The following is a 23,979-nucleotide window of genomic DNA, read 5'->3' as shown; positions in this document are numbered from 1 at the left end:
AAAACTCCTCTAGTGGATCCAGAAATATCACTTCACCAGACCACGGCGAAAATCAAGCAATGCTCGTATTCCCCTTCTCGCGGGGCCCCAGTCCCGTGATCCTGGAGCATCCTCGGTAGAGCCAGTGTCGAGAGATGGATCCCTGTCTCCTCCTGGGCGTTCCCGCGGGACCCCAGTCCCGTGACCCTGGAACATCCTCGGTAGAGCCAGTGTCGAGAGATGGATCCCTGTCTCCTCCTGGGCGTCTGGTCTGGTCTGGCGTCTGCAGGAAATCAGGCCTGACGGAGTCTTAAGAGGCGTGGTTACTTAACGACACGCCGAAGTGGGAGTGCATTCAGAACTGGCACCGGTCCCAGCCTGCCCTTCCAAATATCCCTGGCAGGTCTGGGGAGATTTCATGAGATTTGTTAGGGAGACTGTAGTCCATTTGGCAAAGCGGTCCAAATCGAAGACCCCCGCGTGGTATGTCCTAGCGGCTACCGCTGCTCAGAAACAGCGTGTCAGCGTAACCAGCGTGTCAAAACAACTTAGACACTGATTTAGTTATTTGCTGATTACTGCTTGAGCATTAGCCAACAGCACCTGCATCCTGGCCAAGCATCACTCAGATCTTTCGGAAGGGCAAAGGAGCTCTATCGACACAATATCCCCACTCGACTGCTCTCAAGTGGAAGGGAATTGGCAAGGTCCATGCGGACCTGCCAGACCATGCTGCATGACGGCACGGTACATCTTCGTGCAGTCATGGATATAGCTCAGAACCAGTGTGTCTCCGCAGCATGACATTGCTCCAAGATCCGGGCCCACACAGCGCAACTATTCATTATCTTGATGGAAGTAGCGGCCAAGACCACAGATGTGGAGTCAAATAAGATAGCGTCTGGCTCCTCTCCTTCCTTGCTAGACGGATGTGGGCGGCTTAGCTCCGCCTAGAGCTACTCTCGACCCCACCCCCTCCCTCCTATGTACCGTCCCATGCCTCCAGGAGGTTAAATTCTGGTCGAACGAAGCCTAGTTTGTCGTTGGTCGCGAGAACCATTCAGGGATGAGAATCTAAAAAAAAAATAATAAGAGGGCGTTGCGTCAAGTGGGGCAGCGCCGCCTGCGGCAGCGTGGCGGCCAACCGCGTCGCCCTCCCGCGGCAGAATAAAAGCCCAGCCGCACAGACACCAGACACCAGTCACTCGCCAGCGGTGGTGTTCATCTCACAACGCCACGGCAAACATGAAACTGGTGAGTACGGCCAGCGAGGTCGGTGCTTCATATGGCGGTTGCCCATCGTATTACAGCGGGCGCCTGTGCAGCCACTTGGGCGTCGTGGTAGGTCTAGCAAAGTCGATGTCGATGGGCGTCCGTTTCTTCACGTGTTCGGGTTAGTCAAACAGTCTTCAGTGTAAGAGTACTTTTAGTTTGGTACCATGGAATCTAAACGATTGCGTATGAAGCTATTTTGGCAAACAACAAGGATATTAGGACTGGCTGAATGTTATCAACGTACCCTCATGTTAACCCGAATGTTATCAACGGAAGGGAAATGTGACATCCAAAACTTTCGCACCATACCCCATTGGCCAGACGCTATCAGGGCAGACGTGCGGACGTCAGGCTCCAATTTCAACAGTCACTGGATCAGTCTCAAACGCCACGTCGCCAGTTATGGCGCTGTCAGATGCTGCACACATTCCATAGCTATCCATTGCCAACCCTGCATCCACGGGAGGAGCTTAATGAAAGAAGCTGGTCTGGCAAAAGGTGCCAAACTGCGTTTTGTCACGGTAAAATAATACGCCGCAATCTCACCCCTTGCTGCACCGCTGGGTCGGCACTCCTCTCACGTCAGTTGGGTGTGTTTCCAGTTGATCGTAGCCTCGCTAGCGGCTCTGGCCTGCGCTGATGGCCCGCGGCCGCAGCCGGCGCCCGCCTCCTACCAGCGGCCGGCGGCCCCGGCACCAGCCTCCTACCAGCAGCCGGCGGCACCGGCCGGCTACGGCCAGCCCTTCGCCATCCTCAGCGAGGAGAACGTCCACCCGGGCGACGGCACCTACCAGTTCAGCTTCCAGACCGAGAACGGCATCTCACGTAACGAGAACGGCAACCCCAAGGCCGGCTACGGCAAATCCGAGTACGGTCAGCCCACCGGCGGCTACGTCCAGCAGGGTGGCTGGAGCTACAGCGACGACTACGGCAACCCCATCCAGGTAACGTTTGTTGCCGACGAGAACGGCTACCAGCCGTCTAGCGACATCCTGCCGACGCCGGTGCCGACAGAGTACCCGCTGCCGGTCGTGCCGCAGGTGTACCAGGGCGAGCAGAGCTATGGCTCTGCCCCAGCCCCCGCTCCTGGCCGCTACAACGCCCCGGCTCCTTCTGCCCGGCAGTACAACGCTCCCGCTCCTGCGGCTCCTGCTCCTGCTCCTCGGCAGTATAACGCCCCCGCTCCTGCTCCTGCCCCCAGGCAGTACCACGCTCCTGCTCCAGCCCCGGCTCGTTACAATGCACCTGCCCCTGCTCGCAAGTACTGAAGAGGATGGGCGGGGAGTGCTGAGAGTGTTGCAAACGAGTGTGAGAGGCTGTGAGGCTGCATGAGTGATATATTTATGCGCCGGTACTGCTTAAAATACATGCGCGTGCAACATGAGATGTGTTCACCGCACCTTTATAACCATGTGCAGCTGAGGCATATTATATTAAAGAAATAAATGGTCAGCAAAATGATGGGCTGAAAAGACAGTTTTTCCATCCAGTAGTTCGCATCCCGACCAGATCCTCGGTCGGGCTGCCAGGAACCCCTAGGTGATGGATCGACAACGCCGGGCTGGTAGTCGCCTTGCATGGCTGGCCCTGTCGCACAGGTTGTACTTGATGATGAAAAGTGTAGAAAATTAAGACAAGTATATCATTCAGATCACCCTATAAAGCCTTGATGATCAGGCCTGGTATCATGATGAAAAGATTACTGGGAGATCTACGGCGTGAAGGAACTGGAACACTTAACCATACTCGACAGCACGCGAACAATTCCCTAAAAAGTGACATAGCGTGCGACCCTAGACGTTGTATCCGAAAAACTGCACTCTTGTTGCAGTAAGGTGACGGCAGGCCACGGATGCGTGTTGCACGGTAAGCGGGTCAGAGCATCGACTGCGGCGTGGTCTGTCGCCAGCCAGTAACAGGTGACGGTGCGTAAGATATGTGCGTCCTATGCGTAACCGGCAAATGGCAACTTACTCCCTTCTTTTGTCGCGAAAACACGACCGCCATAGTCCAGTACGGGGTTTCACTGACTTAAGCTTGTTGGCGCCCAGCGAGTTCCAGTGGAACTGCCATCGCTTCTGCATAAACGACGACACTGCGGGGTACATGTCTTGAACTGGCAGTGGTGTTATAAGAATGCGGGTCCCTGTCGTAGCGCGTTTTGCTGCCGCGTAAGTAAGATCATTCCCGTGGATCTCCACGTGAGTTGGGATCCAACAGAGCATGACCGTTGTTCCTGCTCGATCCAGCGAGCAAAGACGCGATTGAATGTCCTAGACTAGTGGATTCGACGAGGAGAAGCCACCAACAGCTAGCAGGAAAAAATCAAGTACAAAGTGCTATCGTCTATCTCAATAAAACAGAGATCTTCGCTGATGACTATGAGCTCGAAAGTGAAGACCGCCACGTGTGCAGGCCGTGTTAACGACCGTGATGCGGATGCACGGTCAAAAGCCCCCTTGACACCTGCATCCACCTTTGAACCATCCGTATGAGTCATCACGTATCCGTCAAAGGAGGCCATAGGCTGTAAGGCTGCGTCTTCAACTTCCGTCATGAGAACGCGTTGGTTTTGCATGTTTGATAGCAAAGCATCCAATCTTGGCGAAACTAGCTCCCAAGGAGCAGCCGTAATGAGTTTAGGTCTGATGACACGTCGTAGGCTGAAGCCGCTCGCGTCTGGAATTTCTTGCATTCGTGCACAAAAGGGAGAAGTCTGTGGCGACCTTTGAAGTAGAAAAAGCCTTTGTAAGCTACGCGAAAACACTGCTTTGTGGTGGAATGATCTGGGAACTGCGCCAGCGTGATCGCCTAGCGCAGTCCTACCATCAGCCTTCGCAACGCTAGTAGGGGCCCGTGAGCTTCCACGAGACGACTACCTATGGGCGATGTTCGAAAGCCCCTGTGGCGATGCCTAGTGCTGCGTGGCGCACCGTGTTCAAAGTACGTTTGATCAGGTCTGAAGCACCGTCATACATAACACAGCCGTAGTCAAGTTTTGAACGAATCAGGGAACGGTACAGGAGTAAGAGCGTCCTCCTATTAGCACCGTTTGATGTACGGCACACACACCTTAGGATGCTAAGAGATTTTAAACACCTGTCGCAGAGATTTCTTATGTGCTCTCGGTATGCTAGGCATCGGTCAAACCGTATACCGAGAAATGTCACGGTATTCCCATTTGCGACGCGTTGCCCATGCAGTCTGATTTCCATTTCAGGACAGTGACGGCGACGGCGACAGAAATGAACTGCAGTTGTCTTCGATGCGGAAAACTAGAACCCGTTGAGCACACTCCACTTCTCCGGACGTGTGGTAGCCAGCTGCAGCTGTCGCTCCGCTGTGCAAGTGGTCGATGACCTGCACTAAATAGCGAATTCCTCTACGAACAGAGAACGGCTGATCTCATGTGGAAGCGTGTCTGTCCTCTATATAGTTAATCATCACTGTGAAAAGAATGGCACTTAATACGATGCCCTGAGGTACACCATTTTCCTGCGAATACCTGTCAGAGGATAAGAACCAACACGCACCCGAAAAATATGTCGGTGTAAAAGCTTTGCAAAAACTTTCCCATGTGACCGCGGATACCACGATCGAATAACTTCATCAAAATGCCATGTCTCCATGTGGCATCATAAGCCTTTTCTATGTCAAAAAAGATGGCGCCGGTATAAGGTTTGCTAACAAACCCGGCCCACACTGGGGTGTCAACAGTTAAGATGCTAGTCAATCGTGCTCCTGTTCTCACGGAATCAACACAAGCATTCGTAAATAAGTTTTGACGTTCTTAAGTCCATGAGAGTCGCATATTCACCATCCTTTCTATGACCTTACAAAGCGAAGATGCAAGGGCGATCGGGTGATAGTCAAGGGCGTTTGTTCCACTTTTCCCGGGCTTTAAAATAGGCACTTCTGTGGCCTCTCGCCAAGTTGGCGGGAAGTTACCTGACTCCTACATCCAGTTGAAAAGTGCCAGCATCGCTCGTAGTATACGGGGAGGAAAATGGCGTATCATGCCATTGTGGATGAGGTCGGGCCCCTCCGCTACTCTAAGCAGTGAGCGAATGCCTGCTTGAAGTTCCATCATAGTGAAACGCTTGTTGTATGTCAGTACGTCACCTGTATAAAAATAACTTGCGAAGCAACATCGCGTCCTGTGCCGCAGAAATTGTGGATCGCAGGTGCCATTTCGGCAACGGTCCGACAAGGCTTCCCCAATGGCTTCTGCGACATCACTTGGGTGAGTGACGTCTTGAATTCCCAGTCGCAGTACGGGAAGTGAAACTGCTGGGTGCGATACAGAGATTACTTTAATGCTGCCCCATACATGTGACGTCGGCGTGTGATGATTCAGTGAGTTGAAGTAGCTGCTCCATGATGCACGTTTCGCCTCCCGTATGGTGCGGCATGCGGCCGCGCGTGCTTGCCTGAAAGCCATGAGGTTGAATGTAGTGCGGTGCCGGTCAAAAGCCTTAAAAACTCTCCGACCTACGCGAATGGCGTCATGACGCTCGTCGTTCCACCAAGGTACAGGGATACGACGAGGACATCCAAAGGTACGCGGAATGTATTAGTTCGCCGCGCCAAGAACAAGAGGCGTGAATTCCTCCCCACTGGGCGTCGCAGAGTCGAAATCGTTGGAAAAGATTTCCTCCAGGCGGGTCTCAAGTCCGCTCCAGTCCGCCTTCTTCAAATTCCAATGCTGAGGTTGAGCACCAAGAACAGTACCATAACGGTACCGAACCCAAACTGGAAAATGGTCACTTCCGAGGGGTCCTCTGAAGCATCCCAAGTGAAGTCTGGTACCAACTGCGGACTACAAATGCTCAGATCTAGCACTGACGATCGTCCTGATAGCAATACCAAATGAGCTCTTGCTGCTGTATTTAAAACACACAAGCCTTCGTTACGCACGAAAACCTTATATAGCTCACCGCGGGTGTTCGTGGCAGCACACCCAAATAAAGTATGATGTGCATTAAAATCGCCTAAAACCAGCAGATGTGGAGGAGGTTGAGAGGCTAACTCTCGTAGTTCCGCAGATGGAAACGGGGCCCCAGGTGATAAGAAGGGAAGGCAGACAGCTCTGGTGCGGAGGTTAAAATTCACCGTTGCTGCGACGGCTTGCAAGCCTGTTATTAACACCAGTCGCTGTGTAGGTACGCTTTGGTGTACAGCTAACAGAGCGCCACCGTAAGCAACGGTGTGTGTGTGTGTGTGTGTGTGTGTGTGTGTGTGTGTGTGTGTGTGTGTGTGTGTGTGTGTGTGTGTGTGTGTGTGTGTGTGTGTGTGTGTGTGTGTGTGATTGGGGCTTTACGACGCACTCAGCTGCTGAGGCTATATGGCGTCGCCTGCCTCTCACCCTGGCAGGAAGGGCGGGCACCGCGGGGAATCGAACCCCGTACCTCTGGTTTCCCAGACGCGCAGAGTCTTGGCATCGCAGAGTCGAGCAACGGTGTCTGTTGCCATGTCAATGCGGAAGGTGGTGTAACCTTTCAGGCTGGAGCCCGCACCAGGCGCCAACTTTGTCTCCCGGAGACACACGGCTATCTGGCAGTGCGCGCTTAAAACTGTCTGCAAGTCCTGGGTGATTGAACTTACACCTCTACAGTTTCATTGTAAGAGAAATTGAACGAGGAGGCTTCAAAAGCACCGTAATGTTTTAAAAGAACTCAGCAGCGCTAGAGCCCGGCCGATGGATGTTGGTCCTGTCTTCAGAGCCCGTTGCCAAAGAGACCGGGCGGATCCTGACGCGGATTCGGGAACTGCCTCCATCTGGGGTCGGAGGGGCCTGCGGGAGCTTCCACGCGCTTTCGGGGCGGCGGGGGGCCTCCTCCGTTGGAGCGGTCACCTGGTCCGCTCCAGACAGCCGGTTGGCTGTCTTGGCACGCCCTTGGTCTGCCAGGCGTGCCCGCTTCGCCTCACGGGCGCGCCGTCTGCCTCGTAACGCCTTAGCGTCTCTGCCGTTCGCGAGCACGCGTTCGCCAAGGTTGCTTTAGTCGTCGGGCTGGCAGACAAGAGGGCAGCCAATAGCGCCTGGTTACCCCGGCCACGCCGAACTACCGTCCATCCCCGTTCTCTGCCACCGACGGCGAACCTCCCCCGGGGGACGAGGAGGTTGGCAGCACGGTCTCCTTCGACCGCTCCAGCGGGAAGGGTGAGCCAGGGCTGCCAGATTGGAGTTCAGCGCCCAGTTCGTCCAAACAACATAGTTCCGTTATATAATTTCGTAGCATAGTTCCGTTGTGTGCTCGGAAGAAGCGCATTTCCCACAGGCAGACTTGATGCGACAGTACGGTTAGCTATGGCCAACGTGGTCCTTCTCCCTTTCGGGGGTCGGGTGTTTTTTTTGGTTATAAGGTACTATGCAAATTTCAGTGAGGCTTCGGCACCGGGGCTCCCTACCCACCACGGCGCCCAGCTGGAGGACGGTCCAACACTCCCTCGAGAAGTGGTCGCTGCAAAGGCTACCCCAGTGCTATACAAGGCGAACGACGCCTCCCACACGGCCAGGTGTAACCGGGGAGACCCCTCCCCGTCCTGACCGTGGTTCAGCGCCGCCGTACCTTGACCCCTTAAGCCGCTGCGCACGGCCTGGCACCCCAAGCGGAGACCCGCACGAAGCACCCAGCCGCAGCACGAGCAACACGCCGCTAGACCTGTGTGGGTCCCCACGTGCCTCCCATGCCCCCGGATATCCTGGCCAAAGTGGAGTGTTGGGGAGCGCCATGACTGGCCCGCACGAGGCGTCCCTCAGCCACCAGGATCCGATCAACCCGGGGACGTGGGTGAGGGGGCACGGCGACCCGGATGAAACGAGCATTAGGAGTGATGAGTGAGCCGGATGCGGGAGAGCGGGTATGGAAAGAGAGCGGGCGGGATAATGAGCAGGAGCTCACGTACCGGCAGGGTCACTACGCCCTGAGAGGAACAGCTCGCGCTGTCCACCCGTTACCGGAGCTGAGACCCGAGGGGGTGCTAGTTCCCTACACCGGCCGAAGGCGGTACCCCTGCGGGGGCACAGATTGTACTTGCATGGCGCTTGTCCGGCGGAGTTGGGCGTCAGAATGGGAGGCCCTGTCGCACAGGTTGTACTTGCAGGACGCCTTTCAGGCGGAGTCGGGCGAGAGATTCAGGCCACTGACGGAGAAATTTACAATAACATTGAGCTGGCCTTTCGACTTCTCTAGCAACGCCTTCTCTAGAAAACCGCTTAAGAGGCGCCACCAGGACGTGCGGAAGCGTCCGAGTCGAGAGGCTCTTGATGCAGATCTTGCGCTTTAGATGCTTTCGAGAGCGCGGGCTTTTTGTCTCTGTGGAGCGTTTCCGTCTTGGCGAAGAGGTCAGGGCAGGCCTGCAAATGCACTGGCCCGTCTTGGATGATATCGGAGGACCACTTTCCCCGAACCTGCTGAACGTCATGGACGCGTGGACCCACGTCGTAAACGGCAGCGTGGTCTTGAGCTCTCAGACAAACGGATCAATACACTTTTAGTTCACTACACTACAAGTTCTTCAGACGCAGGAAACGCCTCCAGGCCTCCGTCGGCTTCTGCGACCGTCAGTCATCGAAGTCAGTAGTGGTATGGTTTGGTCGCCTGGTGACAAGGATGAGGCCCTTGCGCACAATATGTTTTTTTAACATAGCTAATGATACAACACATTTTCTGCTACCAACATTGCAAGCGTATCATTGTTTATTGCCGGACGTTCTCTGGCATTCTGTCAATAACCATTGCGTGACTCGGGCTGACCTGTATAACTGATCGTCTTTCTGAACTCTAGCTGACGTGCCCCGAGCCTGAAAGCTTTCCATCCTTCCAAATCTTCCTCATGGAACAATGTAAGAGCATGGCAAAGGGGGCATGTACCACCTGCCCAAAGACCAAGAGGAAGCTTGGAACCCCGCGCAGTGGTCACCACAAATTTGTAAGTGAAGATAAAGGAAGGAGTAACTGTGACCAAATGCATGCAGATATCCGTGACAATCACGGAAATCAAGTTAATCTATGAAGCTGTACGTGCCAGAGCCCGACTACTGCAGCCGCTGGACCGCACAGGACTGGCGCTCCGCGTGCCTGTGCCATTGTTCGCCATGCTTTTGTCCGTGTGCCTGCGCCATTGTCCGTCTTGCTCTTGTCCGCGTGTCTATGCCGTTGTTCGTTGTTCGTCGCGCTGTTGTCCGCGTGCCTGCGCCGTCGTCCTTCGTGCTCTTGGCCACGTGCCTGCTCCGCTGTCCGCCGTGTTATTGGCCGCGTGCTCCATGCCGGCAGCCTTCCACACTCACTCATCGTCAAGGCCGACCAACCGCGTGTTCGGCCCCCTGTGCGATATGCTGTACCGCTAAGCACCGCTCCTCGTCCGTGCCGCTGCGCCAAGCCGGCAACAGCGGATGCTCCAGCATTTCCACGGGTGTCCATAGCTATTGTTATTGAGGGGAACACCGTTTCTATCGTGAGGGCGGATTCTAACTCCACCAATGCACCACACCAACTAAGATTCTACCGAATCTAGTAGTAGTTGCCGAGGCAGATATGCTTCCAGCAAGACTACCGCGCAGCAGAAAGCGGGTAGCCCGCACCGGCCATCCAATCAGTGGGACATCGTGACGAAAACCTATTTAAGTTTTGGGTAGCACGAGTAGTTTTATTGTTGTATGAAATTGAAATGTGAAGACAGTATATAGGTTAAATATGCATCCCCGTACCCACGCCCAGTGTCTAGGAATTGCCGACTTCGAGTGTAAAGCAACACCCTACGAGGAGACATTTTCCACCCCCTTTCCCGATATTTTATGTTAATTTTCAGTCCTACCTGATATTGCCCAACCACAGATGCCAAACCCATAGTTCCCTTTCAGAGGTTCTAAGGTGCCACCCAAAACCGAGCTTACTTGAAACCATAAAGCACACACAAGGCTACATAGAACCTGGACACCCATGGCTATATCTTGCCTCACCTACATCTGAATCATGCCTATGTATGCACAGAGCAAGGGCATCAGGTACCTTCAAGCTCGAGAGTGTCAGCGACTCCAGCCACTTCCAGATATCAAGTTTGGTTTGTTCACAAAATGCATAACAATCTTCAGCTGTGTGTCAAATGCAAGGTTTTCACGCACCCTCAGTTTTTGGGGGTCACAACACAACAATGAAAAGCCTGATACAAACACCAGCAAAGCGTGGTAGGGAATTTACCCCACGTATTTCTTTTACCCGAAGCAACTTGACCACTGAACCACCACTACACTAAACATCACTCACCACCAGTCTCAACAGTGGTCACACGTACCACTCCCAAAATGCAAGAGTGAAAAAATTCCGGAATGCCTTCTAAATGCAAACCAAAAGCTAAGTATCTCAATTTGAACACTGAGTTTCAGAAATTTTTAGTCGAGTTAGTTGACAACAAAATTTGACCAAACAACTCTAAGTCTATCTTTATGTAATTGCTTTCATTTTTGTTGGTCCCATACGATTGTGATACAACTTCATTTTGCCTTCCTTTCTGATCATCTTTATGAACACCACCTATCGCTTAAAATGCTGACCAATTTCTCTGCAAAATGTTCCAACTGCAAACTTGCTTATACTTCATACACAAATTTGATTCCTTCGCCAGCCACCCAAACCTACTTGATATGCACCCAAGAGTAAACACTTCGTAGGAAATGAAGGTAAAAAGCAAGTTCTATGCTAAAAATTGTCCCCTGTACGCAGCATAATAACCAACAAGGTGAATTTACCTTATGCTGTTGAATGATGCGTCCCTCTAAGCACATCAGACACAACATATAAGATCCCGAGTTTGACACTCCAATACGAATATGGCATCGCCGCTGTTGCTGCACATTCGAAGGTTGTGAAATAGAAGGAGTAAAACTGTCGAGTTCCAGTGGCTGTATGGGAAGAAATGTGCCTGCACTTTCCTAGAACTGTACATATATTAGCTGGCCCATGCTCAATGTAATGAGCTAAGCAGACTTCCCACGACTTGAAATATCCAAATTTATTTACGCTTTGCCAGCACAAAGGCATGAGCTGATGCAGGCTATTTAAGAAGACTATGCCTTTGTCTTGCCGACATGAGGTACAACCGTAAAATCTCTGTACCTTTTATTTATGTGCTGTTTCAAATTTCAACCTCTCCTTTGCAATTTGCCTTCAGAAACTGGCACTGCAGTGATAACTAAGATAACCTTCATCTAACGTTTGCAGGTGAACGCCGTGTTAGATCTGTCGAACAGCCGGCTTTTGCCGGTGAGATCACTAGCTGGCTAGGGCGGGCCGGGATACGGAGGACATTTTGCAAGAAAGTGACGTTTCTGAACCGTCTCCACCGTCTTAAGGTCGTGGCCAGCCGGATCTCCGCAGCTGGAGAATGCGGACATCACATACCGTGAACCGTGACAAGGTGTCAGGCCGTGTGACACTGGTCAAAAGGGCCTTTCAGCCTGTTTGGTCGAGAGTGACACGTACCCCAACACTACATGGCTTAGGGCTGGGTCACAAGTAAATATTCTTTCACATGATGGCCTTCCAATTGAATACAAACACTAGTGAAAAACAAATTTGCAGCTGCCGCCAGGACCAGAAAGCAGTTGAGGAGAACTGACCGCATCGTAATCTTCAATATCTCGTTGACCTTTCATTCACTGACCATTGACCATACGTTGACCATACGTTAACGGAGCATTGTTGCGCAGTCGAAACTTATCGCATCATCGCGTAGTTCTTTGTCCATCCGCCGTTGTTCGTGCGGTGGCTACCACATCCCTCCAGGAGATATCTACATGCCATGACACACCGCGACCACAAACGGTGGCGTTAGCGGGCGCGAGCCGGTGACCACAGCCGTGCCAGTGAGTGCTCATGCCACGCCGTGCTATGTTCCTTCTTCTCAAGAGCAGGAAACTTGCAAAAGTGCCGGCAACTGTTCAATGGCAAATTGTTCATTCATTACCACACCCGGCTCTGCCTACCATTGCGCCACGATTTCCGAACATAGTGGCATCTAGGTGTCTACCCTGCCCGTGAGCGACGAACACGACAGGGGAAGCTGGAGAGCGTGTATTGCGGATAGTACGGATAGTTTCATTCTTATATAAAACTGAAAGGTGAAAGCAATAGACAGGTTAAGTCCGAATCTCATGCCCATCTTCAGTGTCCTAGCATCGCCAACTTAACCCGAAGAAACTTGACCACTTAATTGCACCACTCCCGAAATGTGGGCGTGAAAAATTCAAGAAATGCTTTGTTAATGAAACTTATGAGGTGAATATCACACCTTGAGCACCCGTTTTTACAGTTTTTTAGTCAGTTAACTGATAACAAATTTTGACCAAACATTTTCCAGTCTCTATCTTTATCCAATTATTTTGGCTTTTCTTGGTTCCACTCAATTGTAATACAACTTCATTTTTCCTTTTTTCCGATCATGTTTAAAGACACCATCTATGGCTTCAAGTGCTGATCAATTTCCCTGCAAAATGTTCCAACTGCAAGCTTGCAGATAATTTATACCTAAATTGGATAAATTTGTCAGCCGCCTGAACGTCTTTGAGATGTAGAAGATTTGTTGTCTTCAATATCTGTCTTTAATATCTCGTCGACCTTTCTTTCACTGCCATTCATACGCTAACCGAGCATTACTACGCGGGGGAAATTTATCGCATCATCGCGTAGTTCTTTGCCCATTCGCCGTTCTTTGTGCAGTAACTAACGCATCACTATAGGGGATATTTGCATGTCATGACATACGGCGGACACAAACGATGCCGTGAGCGAGGGTGAGCCGGCGACCACAGCCGTGCCAGTGAGCGCTCTTGTCACGCCGTGCTATGCTCCTTCTTCTCGAGGACAGGAAAACCGAAAAAAGCGTCGGCAACCGTTCGATAGCAACTTATTCATTCATCATCACACCCGCCCATGTCTACCATTGCGCTACGTTTTCCGAACCGGTGATATCTAGGGATCTACCCCGCACGTGAGCGATGAACACGGCAGGGTAAGCTGTAGAGCGTGTGCTGCCGCCACGCAGCGGGATGGCAGCCAGTGTGCACTGCACGCGGCGGATGGCGTTTCGACCTCATTGGGATTACGAGACAAGTCAAAACTCAAGGCCGACATGTTAAGGGCACGCACAACGTCAGCATTTTCATGGCATCACAAAGCACACGCAATCGGCCATGCCCACGCAGTTCGCGTAAGTGGCGTGTTTTCCTCTCGTTATTTACTCTCCCCATCTGGCTTAAAGTGATGAAGAATTGACTAAGTGTTTTATCGCATTCGTCCATGTGATGCTTGTAGGCACTGTTGGGCCACGCCGTGGCTACGTGTGTTTTAAATATGCCCGGGCAATTAGCTATCTTTGCATAATCGTTCCCTAAATTGTGCAGCATCTTCACTAGCCTTTCAGCATCAGTCACAACGTAAAAGGCATCCGTCATCGGCCGCTTCCCTGCGAATCATTGGCTGGTGTTCGATTGCGCGGCCGTGCCGCTCCGACGCCGACCTGAAGGTGGCGCAACCCAGAGCGTCAGCCTGTCGCCTGTACCAGAAAACCTAGTAACTTGCTAACCGTTCTGCTTCCAACCTGAACATGTTTCTGTGCGTGGTCCGTGCCGCCGTCCCCGCCCCCTTGGAAGCGGCGTTGGGTCGGGCCGGCTCACGTGAGATCGGTGGACCGGCGGCCGGTTGTGGTCGGGTCGCCTGGCTGGACGGGTCGCCCACTGCAGAGGGCGTTGCGTCAGGTGGGGCAGCGCCGCCGGCGGCAGCGTGACGGCCAACCGCGTCGCCCTCCCATGGCCGAATAAAAGCCGGCCGCACAGACACCAGGCACCAGTCACTCCCCAGCAGTGGTCTCCATCTTACAACGCCACGGCAAACATGAAGCTGGTGAGTGCGGCCAGGGAGATCGGTGCTTCACATGAGGGATGCCTTTCGTATTCCAGCGGTGTCTGTGCTGTCAGTTGGGGCGCCAGGGAGGGTCTTTTAGATAAGGTCGTTGATCATCTTTCATTTTTTCCGTGTCTTTCCAAGCCAAAGTGTGTTTAGTAAACAGGTGGGTATACAGCCCTTCCGGTGAACCGCAATATTACCATGGCTTGCTTAAATTGGTCACCATAAAAAATCAGGAGCGTAATTTGACGTCCCAAACTAGCTTGGATGGCAGATTGGCACGATACCACTCTTGTCAGAAGAGATCAGAACAGGCGTGCGGACGTAGGCTGCAATTTCAGCAGTCCCTCAATCGGTGTGAAAGGCCACGTCGTCAGTCAATGCGCTGTGAGATGCTGCATATATTCCATAGCTATCCCTTGATCCCTGCATCCACTGATGAGAGAAACTGACCTGACAAAGGCGCTGAACTACGTCTTATCACGGTAAAAAGGTGCGTCGCGATTTCAGCCTCTGCATGCACTGCCAGATCAGCACTCGCTCTGACGTCACTTGGGTGTTTTTCCAGTTGATCGTAGCCTCGCTGGCGGCTCTGGCCTGCGCTGATGGCCCGCGGCCGCAGCCGGCACCCGCCTCCTACCAGCGGCCGGCGGCCCCGGCACCAGCCTCCTACCAGCAGCCGGCGGCACCGGCCTCCTACCAGCAGCCGGCCGGCTACGGTCAGCCCCTCGCCATCCTCAGCGAGGAGAACGTCCACCCGGGCGACGGCACCTACCAGTTCAGCTTCCAGACTGAGAATGGCATCTCACGTAACGAGAACGGCAGCCCCAAAGCCGGTTACGGCAAATCCGAGTACGGCCAGCCCACCGGCGGCTACGTACAGCAGGGTGGCTGGAGCTACAGCGACGACTACGGCAACCCCATCCAGGTGACGTTTGTTGCCGACGAGAACGGCTACCAGCCGTCTAGCGACATCCTGCCGACGCCGGTGCCGACCGAGTACCCGCTGCCGATCGTGCCGCAGGTGTACCAGGGCGAGCAGACCTATGGCTCTGCCCCAGCCCCCGCTCCCGCCCGCTACAGCGCCCCGGCTCCTGCTCCCCGGCAGTACAACGCTCCCGCTCCTGTGGCTCCTGCTCCTGCTCCTCGGCAGTACAACGCTCCCGCTCCTGCTCCTGCTCCCAGGCAGTACAGCGCTCCCGCTCCTGCCCCCAGGCAGTACAATGCTCCTGCTCCGGCTCCTGCTCGTTATAATGTTCCTGCCCCCGCCCGCAACTACTAAAACGGATGGACGGCGAGCGCTGGGAATAGCGCATATGTGTGTGCGAGGCTGTGAGGCTGCATGAGTGATATATTTATCCGTCCGTATTGCTAAGAAATACAGGCGCATGTAGAATAAACTGTTTTCACCGCACTCTTATGATCATTTGTACCTGAGACAAACGATGCCAACGATGTAAATGGCCGGCAACATGATGGACCGACGAGGCAACCTTTCAACTGAATAGTTCACATCCACACCAGATCCCTGACATGGCTACCAGGAGCCCAAAGAAGAGGGATCGACAACGCCGGGCTGCTAGTCAGGTCGCAAGGCACGATCCGGAGTGCCGTGAAGCGTCCCTGGTCTTTTGAGAGGTGGTGCCCAAATCGTCGTTTTAGGAGTGCTGCTTCATTGGATTGTTTTTCTTGTGATGAGAATATCTGCACGGCAATTTAAACTTTTCAGATCCAGGAGCTGTCCACACCAATGCACACAAAGTTTGTGTTAGTAGTTACTCAGCAGATCAAGTGAAAGCGGCTCCGGTTCATAATTAACCGCGGTGTGAGGATTTTTGAGTGGGTCAGAAACTACCTCCGCACTCGGCGAGGGGGGGGGAGACATTGGAACATCCCAATGACATGACCGATCCCAAATCGGGATTCACCTAACCAACCCTGAAATTTGGATTTCCCACTGAACTTATGCCAATTTATCTTCACGGTCGGACGAAAAGTCACAAAACATATGGAGAATATCATGTGAAATGTGGTGGGGCTAGGGCGTGGTCAGAACACTCCGAGAGCGAAGGGGGTTAGGGTGGGATTGGCTGGGGTGCGGTATCTGGTAATTTCAAGAGGTAGCTTGTGCGGGGAAGGTGGCGTTGTAACGAAGGGCGCGTTGCACAACAATGCCTTTGTGCCGAATTTTCCACTTTTTCTATCACTGTTTCTTAGGGGTCTGTTGGCCCTTCCGAGGAGATTGGAGGGGACCTGGAGCTCTGTGACGCTTTGTTTGGACACGCCGCTGTTCCTGAGCTGGACAAGCGAATCATCCTGAGCTGAACACGCGACTCCTAAGTTGGACACGCGACGGCTCCTGTGCTTGGGTTATTGCTGCTCCAACGATGGGCTCAGCGACACCGGACTGAGCTACGCATGCGTTTTGTTTTGGCACACTTGATGTGATGCGCTTCACCGTTACCGAAATGGGCATTAGTTTTCAAAGTATACTTTTAATTTATATGTGCTTTCCATTTACGTTGCCATCTCCTTCAAAACAGGTATATGCGCACAGGTCTATGTAAAAGATACAGTTCAGCATATGACGTAGATTTTATTGCGGTTAAGATCCGAAAGCTGGTCAGCAGGCTATGTGAGTCATAAACGAAGGTCTAGATATCAGTTGCCAACTATTTTTTTCCGCGATCATTTTGTGGCAACAGAAATTTGCTCAATGAGATATTGATAAATACGCCACGTTGTTTTGCTGCTTTGCTAAGTGCGCATGTCAGTGACACAGCAGCATTTTTGAACAGCTTATTCTTACTACCCTTGCTTGTACGCAGCATAACAAACAACAACGTAAAGTTATTTTATGCTGTTGAATGACACGTCCCTCTAAGGACAACAGACACAACATATCAGATCCCGAGTTTGATACTCCAATACGAATATGGCATCGCCGCTGTTGTGGCGCATTCGGATGTTGTGAAAAAGAAAGAGTAAAACTGTTCAGTTCTGGTGGCTGTATGGGATGAAATATGTCTGAACTTTCCTAGAACTGTTTAGCATTTGTTTCCATGTACAATGTAATGAGCTCAGTAGACTTTCCACAACTGGAAATATCCAGATTTCTTTACGCTTTGCCAGTGCAAAGTCATGAGTTCGCTTCGTTAGCGAGATGAGATGCAAGCGCGAAATCTCTGTTCCTGTTGTCCATGTGCTGTTTCAAATTTCATCATCAGATCACCACCTCGCCAGGGTGAGCCGGGATCCAGCATGGCATTTTGGAAGAAGCCGACCTCTCTAAACCGTCCCCACCGTCTTACGGTCGGAGCCAGGCGGACCTCTGCAGCTGGAGGATGCGGATATCTCATAACGTATACCCTGACAGGATGTCAGGCCGTGTGACACCGCTCAGAAGAGCTCAGAGTTGTTCTGCCCGTTTGGTCCAGAGATACATGTATGTCGAACACCATCCACGGTTTAGGACTGGGGCTTTAGTAAATCTCCTTCCACATGATGGCTTTCCAACCACATGCGAGCACTACTTGAAAAAAATTAAGTTGCCACATGGACCAGAAAGCAGTTAAGGAGAATTGAGCGCATCGTTATCTTCAATGTCTTGTTGACTTTTCATACATTAACAATTCATTATACGTTAACCGAGCATTGCTGCGCAGTCAAAATTTATCGCATCATCGCATAGATCTTTGTCCATCCGCCGTTGTTCGTACGGTGGCTAACACATCACTATAGAGGATATTTATATGGCATGGCACACCAAGACCACAAACGATGCCGTGAGCGAGCGTGAGCCGGCGACCACAGCCGTGCCAGTGAGTGTTCATGCCACGCCGTGCTATGCTCCTTCTTCTCGAGAGCAGGAAAACTTGCAAAAGTACCGGCAACTGTTTAATGGCAACTTATTCATGCATCATCACACCCGGCCCTCTCTACCATTGCTCACGTTTTCCGAACACAGTGATATCTAAGTGGCTACCATACCCTTGTGAGTGATGAACACGACAGGGAAGCTTTGGAGCGCGTACGGCCGCCACGGAGCGGGATGTGAGGCCAGTATGTCGTCTGCACGGTGGATGGCTGTCGGCCTTAATGGGATTACGAGCAAAGCCAACACTCGAGGCTAGGCTGCTAAGGGCACACGCACAGTTAGCTTTCTCATGGCAGCACAAGGCACAAGCAATTGACTATACCCTCACAGTTCGCGTCATTGGCGTGTTTTCCTGTCGGTGTTTAGTCTCCCAATCTGGCTAAAAGTTCCGGAAAACTGATCAAGTGTTTCATCGGATTACTCCATGTGATGTTTCTAGGAACTCTCGGCTCACGCCATGGTGACGCGTGTTATTAAAAAACGTACGGACAACGGGTCATTTTTGCATAACCGTTTGAAACATGGTTCAAAATCTTCAACAGCCTTTCAGTACCAGTAGCAACATAAAAGGCCTCCGACATCGGCCGCTCGTCTATAAATCATTGGCTGGTGCTCGATTGCGCGACTATACCGCTCCGAAGCCGACCTGAAGGTGACACGGTCTAGCGCGTCAGCCTGCCGCTTGTGCTACCAACCTTGCCAACCTGCTTTCTTCTTCTTCTGCTTCCAACCTGAACCTGTATCTGTGCGTGCTCCGTGCCGCCGTCCCCGCCCTCTCGGAAGCAGCGCTGGGTCGGGCCGGCTCACGTGGAATCGGTGGACCGGCGGCCGGTTGTGGTCGGGTCGTCTGGCTGGACGGGGACGCCCGCTGCAGAGGGCGTTACGTCAGGTGGGGCAGCGCCGCCGGCGGCAGCGTGACGGCCAACCGCGTCGCCCTCCCACGGCCAAATAAAAGCCCGGCCGCACAGACATCAGGCACCAGTCACTCGCCAGCAGTGGTGTCCATCTCACAACGCCACGGAAAACATGAAGCTGGTGAGTGCGGTCAGGGAGATCGGTGCTTGACATGAGGGTTGCCTTTCGTAGTTCAGCGGTGTCCGTACTGCCAGTTGGGGCGCCAGGGAGGGTCTTTTAGATAAGGTCGTTGATCAGCGGTCATTTCTTTACGTAGCAGACGAAGTCAAAGTGCCCACAGTCGCAGCGCCTCAGTGCTTTTTTATATGCGTCCCAAGTAGTCTACACGGGTAGGTATATAGCCATTTTGGTGAGTCGCAAAAGTAATCTGACTGGCTTAAATTGGCCCACTTAAAAACTTAGTATTTCATTTGACATCCAAAACTTTCACATGATAATGCACTGGTCAGAAGAGATCAGAACAGACGTTCAGACGTCAGGCTCCAAATTCAACAGCCCCTGAATCAGTGTGAATCGCCGCGTTGCCAGTCAACGCGCACAGATGCTGCACACATTCCATAGCTATCCCTTGATCCCTGCATCCACGGGCGGAGATCGATAACAAAGAGTGGCCTGGCAAAGGTGCTAAACTGCGTCTTGTCATGGTGAAATCATGCGTCGCAATCTCAACCCTTGTCTGCACCGTTGAGTCGGCATCCCCTCTGACGTCAGCTGGGTGTGTTTCCAGCTGATCGTAGCCTCGCTGGCGGCTCTGGCCTGCGCTGATGGCCCGCGGCCGCAGCCGGCGCCCGCCTCGTATCAGCGGCCAGCGGCCTCGGCACCAGCCTCCTACCAGCAGCCGGCGGCACCGGCCTCCTACCAGCACCCGGCCGGCTACGGCAAGCCCTTTGCCATCCTCAGCGAGGAGAACGTCCACCCGGGCGACGGCACCTACCAGTTCAGCTTCCAGACCGAGAACGGTATCTCACGTAACGAGAACGGCAGCCCCAATGACGGCTACGGTAAATCCGAGTACGGCCAGCCCACCGGCGGCTACGTCCAGCAGGGCGGCTGGAGCTACAGCGACGGCTACGGTAACCCCATCCAGGTGACGTTTGTTGCCGACGAAAACGGATACCAGCCGTCTAGCGACATCCTGCCGACGCCGGTGCCGACCGAGTACCCGCTGCCGATCGTGCCGCAGGTGTACCAGGGCGAGCAGAGCTATGGCTCTGCCCCAGCCCCCGCTCCCGCCCGCTACAGCGCCCCGGCTCCTGCTGCGCGGCAGTACAACGCTCCCGCTCCTGCGGCTCCTGCTCCTCGGCAGTACAACGCTCCCGCTCCTGCGGCTCCTGCTCCTGCTCCTCGGCAGTACAACGCTCCCGCTCCTGCTCCTGCTCCCAGGCAGTACAGCGCTCCCGCTCCTGCCCCCAGGCAGTACAATGCTCCTGCTCCGGCTCCTGCTCGTTACAGTGCTCCTGCCCCCGCCCGCAACTACTAAGACGGATGGACGGCGAGCGCTAGACATAGCGTCTATGAGTGTGCGAGGCTGTGAGGCTACATGAGTGAAATACTTATCCGTCCGTATTGCTAAGAAATACAGGCGCATGTAAAATAAACTGTTATCATCGCACTCTTATGATCATTTGTACCTGAGCCAAACAATGCCAACGATGTAAATGGCAGGCGACATGATGGACCGACGAGGCAACATTTCAACTGAATAGTTCACATCCCCACCAGATCCCTGACCTGGCTGCCAGGACCCCACAGAAGAGGGATCGACAACGCCGGCTGCTAGTCACGTCGCATGGCTGGCTCCGTTGCACAGGTTGTACTTTTAGGGCGCCTGTCTGGCGGAGTCGGGTGTCAGAATGGTAGGCCCCGCAGCACGGGTTGTACTTCCAGATTGCCTGTCCTGCGGAGTCGGGTGTCAGAACGGTAGGCCCCGCCGCACAGGTTGTATTTGCAAGGCACCTGTCCGGCGGAGTCGGGCGAGAGGCTCAGTCCGCTGATGTAGAAGTTCACGGTAATGTTGATCTGGCCGCTCGTCTTCTCCAGCGACACCTTCTCTAGCAAACGGCTTAAGAGGCGCCACTAGGACGTGCGGGAGCGTCTGAGTCGAGAGGCTCTTGATGCAGATCTTGCGCTTTAGATACTTTCGAGCGCGCGGGCTTTTTGTCTCTGTGGAGCGTTTCCGTCTCGGGGAAGACGTCAGAGCAAGCCTGCAAATGCACTGGCCCGTCTTGGATGAGATCGGCGGACCCATTTTCCAGAACCTGCCAAGCGCCACGGACACGTGGCCCACGCCGTACACTGCAGCGGGGTCTTAAGCTCTCAACAAACAGATCAATGCACTTCTAATTTAATACACTGCAAGTTCTTCAGACGCAGGAAACGCCTCTAGGCCTCCGTTGAATTATGTCTGGAACTGAAGCCATCGGTCATCGATGTCAGTAGTGGTGGGGTTTGGTCGCCTGGTAACAGGGTTGATGCCCTTATACACAATATTTTTTAACAAAGCTAATGATACAGCAAACTATTTTGCCGCAAACATCGCAAACACAGGACTGTTTCTTGCCGGACGTTCTGTAGCACCGTGTCCATGCCTGTCGCGTGCCTCAGGATGGTATTTAACCTATCGCCTTTCTGTACTCCAGCTGGCGTGCCCCGAGCCTGAAAACTTTCCCATCGGTTAGGCAGGGCATAGGGGACATGTGCTACCCGCCCAAAGACAAAGAGGAAGCATGAAACACCGCGCAGGGTTTACCACAGATTTGTAAGTGTAGGAAAAGGAAAGAGTAGCTCTAAACACATGCATGGAAATGTTCGTGAGGATGACCCAGGCCAAGTCAATTTGTAAAGTTGTACGTGCCAGTGCCTGGCTACTGCAGCCGCTGGACCGCACCGGACTGACGCTCCGCGTGCCTGTGCCATCGTCCGCCGTGCTCTTGTCCACGTGCCTGCGCCGTTGTCCATCGTGTTATTGGCCACGTGCTCCATACCGGCAGTCTTCCACACTCACTGGTCGCTACGGCCGGCCAAGCGCACGTTCAGCCCCCCGTCCGATATGCTGTACCGCTAAGCAGCGCTCCTCGTCCGTGCCCCTGCGCCAAGCCGGGGACAACGGATATCCCAGTATTTCCGCGGATCCCCTTAGCTATTCCCTGATCTCCTGAGGAAAGCACCGTTTCTCTCCAAATGGTGGGTTCTAATTCAACCAATGTCCCACACGAACTAAAACCCTATCAAGCCTGTTGGTATTTGCCGAGACAGATATGCTTCGAGCACAACTGCAACGCGGCAACAAGCAGGTTAACCCACAGTGGTCATTCAATCAGCAGGCGCATCGCGACTAAAATCTATTTTTGTCTTGGGTAACACGGGTAGTTCCATTCTTATATAAGAACGGTAAGGTGAAATCAATACGCTGATTAAATGTGCATGCCCATACTTATGCTCAGCGTCCTAGAATCACCGACTGCGTGTTAAAGGGCACCCTATGAGGCGGAATTTTCACTCATTTTCCCCCATACTTAATGCGAATTTTTCACTCCTACCTGATATTGCCCAACCACACATACCAAGCCCATGTTTCCCTTTCAGATGCTCTAAGACGTCATCCAAAACCGAGCTCACTTGAAGCCATCAAGCATAAACAAGGGTCAACAGAACCTGGACACCCATGGCTATATCTTGTCTCACCTACGGGTGTTTTATGCCTATGTATTTACAAAGCAAGGACACCAGGTACCTTCAAGCCCAAGAGCCTCAGTGACTCCAGCCATTTGCGTGTATCAAGTTCGGGTTATTAATCACATTTATCACAATCATCAGCTATGCGCCAAATGCAAGATTTTCAGGCATCCCCAATTTCTTGGGTCACACCACCCGAACACCACAGCAAAGAAAAGCCTGATACAAACACCGCAAAGCGCAGTAGATAATTTTCGCCAGGTACTTCTTATACCCAAAGAAACTTGACCACTAAATTGCACAACTCCCGAAATGTAGAAGTGAAAAATTAACAAAAACCTTCTCGATGAACTCTAAAAGCTGAATATCACAATTTGAGCACCCCTTTTCACAGATTTTTGGTCAAACTAATTGATAACAAAATTTGACCGAACATTTTTGACCGAACACCGAACAAATTTGCCTGCCAACACGCTCTTGTCACAGTGCTCCCAAAAACCAGTGATTTGAACGATCCTACCAAATTTAGGCCAATCTCTGTAGTGCCAGCGATAAGGAAGATGGTCGAGCGTATTGTTCATCATCAACTAAGTTCATATTTTAACGAGCATGATTTCTTTTCGCATACACAACACGGATATCGTGCGAATTTTTCAACAGAGACCGCACTTACTGTAGTGACTGATAACATACCGCGATGGATGCTGGTGAGATCGCTCTGCTTTTTTGAGAGATCTGTCAAAATGTTTTAACGTTGTGGACCACCAGCTTCTCTTATCCAAGCTTAAGATATACAATATCGACACGAAATGGTCTGAAAGCTACCTTTGCGGGCATACCCAACAGGTTCAGGCCAGATATCCTTCAGGGCATACTGTGCGCTCTCGTACTCTTCCGAATGGGATGGGGGTATTTCAGAGTACCGCCCTCGGGCCGCTCCTATGTTCCATTTTCTCGAACGATCTAGCGTTATATTCAGAGTGCGCTACAGTGATACAATATGCCGATGACACACAGATTTTGGTTACTGGAAAGAAAAGTATAACGCAACAGCTTGTCGCAAACATGGAGAGTACCTTGTCAATTGCATTGGACTGGTTTAACAACCACTCTATGAAAGTCAATGCAACAAAAACACAGTTAATGGTTTTCGGGACGAAGGCTATGCTGCGTCATATGCCTCCCGTGCATGTCAAGTTCGGGTCAGCTGTCATCACTGAAAGCAGTACTGTCAAAAACCTTGGTGTGGTGATGGACAGAAATCTCTCATTTGTACCGCACATTGATCAGCTTGTTGCCGGGTCGACGGGCGCTCTGATGGCCCTGTCCCATGTCAAGCATGTACTCTCAAGAGAT

At 52.6% G+C, this 23,979-nt stretch overlaps 1 protein-coding gene across 1 annotated transcript in view; it reads left to right on the top strand.

Moving 5' to 3' along the window:
- Window positions 1-1,224: 1,224 nt before the first annotated feature.
- LOC119098923 (prisilkin-39-like) overlaps window positions 1,225-23,979 on the top strand; it is a 61,487-nt gene continuing 38,732 nt past the window's right edge. The window contains exons 1-5 of the mRNA XM_037221971.1: window positions 1,225-1,233; window positions 2,061-2,198; window positions 5,785-5,813; window positions 14,898-15,084; window positions 19,811-20,035. Of these exons, the coding sequence (XP_037077866.1) occupies window positions 1,225-1,233; window positions 2,061-2,198; window positions 5,785-5,813; window positions 14,898-15,084; window positions 19,811-20,035 (588 nt within the window). The remainder of the gene's footprint in view (window positions 1,234-2,060; window positions 2,199-5,784; window positions 5,814-14,897; window positions 15,085-19,810; window positions 20,036-23,979) is intronic.

The sequence above is a fragment of the Pollicipes pollicipes genome, unplaced genomic scaffold (assembly GCF_011947565.3).
Source record: "Pollicipes pollicipes isolate AB1234 unplaced genomic scaffold, Ppol_2.1 Scaffold_2555;HRSCAF=2994_pilon_pilon_pilon, whole genome shotgun sequence".
In the NCBI taxonomy this organism is placed as follows: Eukaryota; Metazoa; Arthropoda; class Thecostraca; order Pollicipedomorpha; family Pollicipedidae; genus Pollicipes; species Pollicipes pollicipes.
This window is presented reverse-complemented; position numbering and strand designations above follow the sequence as displayed.